We start from the raw sequence: 4,904 nt of genomic DNA, 5'->3' as shown, positions 1-4,904 counted from the left end.
CAGCAGAAGGCCCGTGTTGGCACGCTCATGCACACCAGCCCTCATTAACTGTCCACACGGCTTCCCTGCCCCAGGCAGGTGTCTACAAAGAGGCAAGTGTGGGAGAGGAAATGAGCAGTGGACAGGGGGTATGGGAGGGAAACAGGACTGGGAATTGGTGCCAGGGAGGACCTTGGGGGCAGGTGTCTCCTCAGCTTTCAGTTGAAACTTTTCACCTGGAGAACGAATTGCTAGAGCTGGAGCCCCTACATAACATGGACCTGGACCTGGGCTCAGAACTGGAGCTGGAGATGGGTCTGGAGGCCGAGGCTGTGCCCGAGTTGGAACCGTGTCTGACACCCGAGTTCCAGCCTGAGGCCTATCTGGACGCCAACCTAGAAACCAAGAGCGAAGACTCTGAGCAACTGGGGTGCAGGGTAGAGGCCCTCCACGCTTACGCAGAGGACGAGGAGGGGCCAGCACAGTGGGATGCCGCGCTTTGGAGTGAGAGGTCGAGCTCCAGCTGCCTGAGTTCCTTAGAAGAGGAAGAGGTGACCACTGCCTATCGCTCCATCCATCTGCAGACCTCCAAGCACCTCTTCTGGGCAGACAAGCTCATCCAGACCTCAGAACACAGCCTGCACCAGAAGATCAACATGCAGAATGGCGAGAAGAGCACAGGTAAGACGACCAGCAACCTGAACCAGGAGCCCGTCCCCAAGGACACCCTGTGCTCCAAGAAGCAGCTCCAGAACGCCAGCACCCAACCAGCAGGCTCCCAGCAGCCGCCAAGTGCCCACCCGTCATCCTCCAGTCTCCCACCAACTATCAGCCTGGCAGATTTGATCAGCTTGGCATCTTCCGTGGCCTCGGCCTCCAGCACAACGGACTTGTCCGATTGGGAGCATATGATGAAAGCTCCGCCCCAGAAGACTGCGGAGCCTTCTACAGCGCCCATGGTGGAGAGGGTCACCCAGCCTGCCCAGGACAAGCCAGAGCGGAAAACGCTGTCTGATTTGCTAGAGAGGCCAGCAGAGAAACCACTGGATGCCGAAGAGCTGCAGAAAGCCAGGAAGCAGGAAGACAAGAACTTCTTTTACCCTTACCTTGACTTTAGCAAGCCAGGGCTCCAGAGGGCCACTATTGAAGGGAACGTGAAGTTGCTTCAGTCCTCAGATGTGTCCCTTCCACCGACAGGAGACAGGAAAGAGTAAGTGAGGCTGGCACGAAGCTACCCCCAAGAGGAGTCTGTGCTAGAATGTGTGTGGGTGGGCCCACTCCTCACACAACCGGGTGGGGGAGGGGAACAGTGGAATAAGGAGCTGGGTGAGGGATGGGCTGGGCTGTGACCTCATAAATGCTGCTGGAAACAAGGTTCCGGTAGACTGAGGTGCGGCGCCAGGGCTGGAGCAGGCCTGCGGACCATGGAGGGTGAGTGCTCCAAAGCTCAGTCTGGGCCCTGAGTTCAAAATGCGAAGGGCCATTCTAGCATTAGGAGGGCAGCTGGCCTCTCCCTCACGAGAAAAGCTCAGGCGCCCTGAGATTCTGGTGGCCCCAGACTTGGGCCCAGGACACTTCCATCAAGTGACAAACAAGGGAAAGTGTTTTCCAGCACCCCTGGCTCCCTGGTGCTGGATGGACACAATAGAACATCAGCTGCTTATCAGCCTGCCGCAGGAAGCGGCCCTCTTACGTCTGGGCTCATCCCATTCCCCCAACCCTCCCACGAGGGCCCAAGTGACACTCTCTCTTTTGCGTTGCAGTTTGGTGCCGATGCCAAGAACCAAGACAGGGAGTCCATTATTGCTGAAAATCCATTTTAAGTTGTCATCCCCCTCCCCCCAGAGAAATGACTAGACAAAACCAATAAAGCCTCCAGTGCTAGCCCCTGGCTCAGACTTTTTGTGCTGACGCTCCTGGGCCAGTGAGCTCACCTAGCTGAGAAATCCTGGTGTTGATTTTTAGGGATGCCAGCCCCAGTTTTCAGCTACCCCAGCTCCACCTGCCTCCTGAGGTATTGCCTTACCAGCCCTGTCTGTCCCCGCTCACTCCCCACGGGTATTTCCACCTGACGCGCACCAGTCTAACCTCCACGCCAGCAACAGAGACTCATGACTAGACTTGGGGAGACCTCAGGGCCCTATCTGAGGCTTCAGTTTCTTAGATCGTGAAGTGGGGCTTCCTCTTGGCCTGAAGCCAGAGACATCCAGGGATCATCTGAGAAGAGAGCCTCCTGGGTGTGGGGATGGGCAGGCAAGGGAAGTCTGACTGGAGTTCTTCCTGCTTCTCTCCACGGGGCAGCCCTGGCATAGGGTAGGGACAGTGTCCAGGGACGAGAAGGAGAGGAAGAATGGAACCAGAGGACTGGCCGTCTAGGGCCACAAAGCCTTGAGTTAGCAGTACCTCAAAGGGGAGAGTCATGTGTCATAGTGGATGAAACACACACAGACCCACACACACCATCGGCTCGCCAGCATATCTCACAGACAGGCACTCACCTAACACATCCACATAGATAGAGGAAGCACATTCCACACATGCCATGCACACAAACACACATCAACAACACAGACACGTACTAAACATGCACACCAATGCACATGCCTTCCCACATCAGGGGAAAATAGGCAATGTGGGGAAGGTTCTGGAAGAGGAGAGATGGCAGCAAAGAAGGGAAGGGAATTCTGAGTGCGGGATGGACATGGGTGTGAAGAGGGGAGTCAGGGAGAGAGAGGAAGGGGAGGCGGCACCATGGCTTAGGCCCTGGTTGACCTCAAGACCCATCTGGGCCAAGGTTCTCTGTCAAGTGAAAGCCCAGCCTTGCAGACCCTCAAGAGCCTGCCCCGCCTTGACAGGGGTCTGGGGTCTGGGGGGGTAGGATTAGAAACGGGTGAACAGTTAAGAATGGACTGGGGGCCAGCGGAGAAGGGGGCAAGGGGCTGGAAGGAGGGCAGAGTAGGAGATGCAGAGGTGAGTGACTGGGAGAGGCGGGGCCAGAGGTGTCATTCAGCCGTTGGGATGCGTCTTCCTGGAGTTACTTTTTAAATATGGTTTGTGGATTTGCATTGTTTGGAAAAGGGGATCCTTCCCTCCCAGAGGAGCTGGGGTAAGATAGGCCTCAGCCCTACCTTGGGCTGGACGCCACCCTCACAAGCCCTGACTTCAGGACTCTGGAGTTTGCTTCTTTCTCTCCTGGGCCTCTGCCTCTTCTGTGAACTTCCAGAGGAGAGTCACACATTCAGATGCCTTAAGGGAGGCAGAAACTCAAAAGAATAAAGCGTCAGTTTCCCCAGCACCGAGGAACAGGCCTGTGGGGAGGGAGAGAGTGCACTCCTGCCAAAAGATGTTAAAATCCTCCCTGAAGCCAGCCTGGGAGCTTCGGGCCTGGGGCCCTGGACCAGCCTCAGAGCTTGTGACTCTGCCTTTCAGGCAGCAGAGGGCAGAGGACCAAGAGAGCCCCGGCGGCACAGAGAACGTACAGGTGACTAGGGCTGGGGGAGGAGCCACTGCTGCTGTCCCTACCATCCCCTGGATAGAGGACTGTGGGTGCAGGCTGGCATGGGGAGCTGTCCTGGGGGAAGTGGAGCTGTGTATCCACAGGCCTGGTCCTGGGTCCCCTGGCATCTCAGCACTCAAGAGCGGAGTGTCTTCTCCCTGCCTCCAAGGCCTCCCCAGAAGCCTCAAAGACTGCTCACTCGAGATCCTGAAGAGGAACAGGCCGGCGGGGCACAGCAGGGGAGGCTGCAGCAGCATCCGACCCTGCTGGCCCAGACGGAGCCCCCAGCGGCCATGGCCACAGGGGCTGAGCAGGCCTCACAGAGGGCCAAGCAGTGCAAGCACCTTGCAGCTATCCACTCAGTGCAGTCAGGCCCTGGTGCTGGGTCTCAGAGGTGCGGGCATGCTGGGTTTGGGGTAAGGCCTGCCCGGCCCTGGCATCTCTCTGCGGCAGGTGCAAAGGCCTTTCCAACCTCTTTCCCTGAGGCAGTTTTGCAGACAAGAACCTGCTACCCCTGACACCCCGGCAGCTGGCAGGTGAGGGCCCCATGGCTGGGAGCAGGGAGAAAAATTAGAGGGTATTCAGAGCAGAACTACAAGGGGTTGCCTGCTCAGAGGCTGGGGTCACTGCGCGAAGCACTCGATTGTATTGTAATCTTCCCTGTATGCCAGTCTGATTTGTTACTTTGTTTATCTCTACAAACCTAGGGCTCACTAGGGTGTGTGTGTGTGTGTGTGTGTGTGTGTGTGTGTGTGTAGGACTAGATGGAAGGAGGAATAGACTAGTGCATAAGAAGATACTTGGATGGTGAATGGGTGGCTGGATGAACAGGATGGAAGAAGGAAGAGAGAGGGGAAACTGGGAGAAATGATGGAAAAAAAGAATCTGAGTTCCCTGCCCCCTGGGGTCTGGGGGGTTGGGGTAGATGAAATCTCTGACATTTTGGGACCCCAGTGCTCCCCAAAGATCATGCCATGATATTGGCAGCAGTCCTTTAAAGCAGAATCACTGTATTCATCAATAATTTTCAGTGCCTGCTATACGCCAGGTACCAGCAAGGCTCCTGCAGACTCAAAACATTGTAGCTCCAGAGCCAGACCACCGAGTCCAAAGCCCAGCATTGCCTCTACTGGTGGTGTGACCTTGGACATGAGTTTTGAATGGTTTTCATACAAACACGTCTGAACATGAGTTTTGGACATGAGAATTAAATGAGCCCTTAACAAGTGCCAACACACAGCAGCCACTGTTGTTCTTTATATTAAAAGTTATGATGCCCAGGAGACGGGACCCAAATCCTCAGTCCCATCTGAGCTGGGCGGATCTCAGGATTCCTGAGGGTGTGCCTGCCCCTCTCCTGGCCCCCAGCATTCCAGAATATCTTCAGACTGTTCAGCTCCGGCCCAGCAGGCACTGTGGACATGCGTAG

General features: G+C 56.1%; 1 protein-coding gene across 1 annotated transcript; it reads left to right on the top strand.

Annotated features, from left to right (window-relative positions):
- Positions 1-254: 254 nt before the first annotated feature.
- SPATA32 (spermatogenesis associated 32) lies at positions 255-1,193 on the top strand (the record flags this gene model as incomplete). Its single annotated transcript, XM_081028033.1, has 1 exon — positions 255-1,193. The coding sequence occupies one exon, from the start codon at positions 255-257 to the stop codon at positions 1,191-1,193; it is 939 nt and encodes a 312-aa protein (XP_080884159.1).
- Positions 1,194-4,904: the final 3,711 nt, after the last annotated feature.

This window comes from Rhinolophus hipposideros (assembly GCF_964194185.1).
Source record: "Rhinolophus hipposideros genome assembly, chromosome: 20".
NCBI lineage: Eukaryota > Metazoa > Chordata > Mammalia > Chiroptera > Rhinolophidae > Rhinolophus > Rhinolophus hipposideros.
This window is presented reverse-complemented; position numbering and strand designations above follow the sequence as displayed.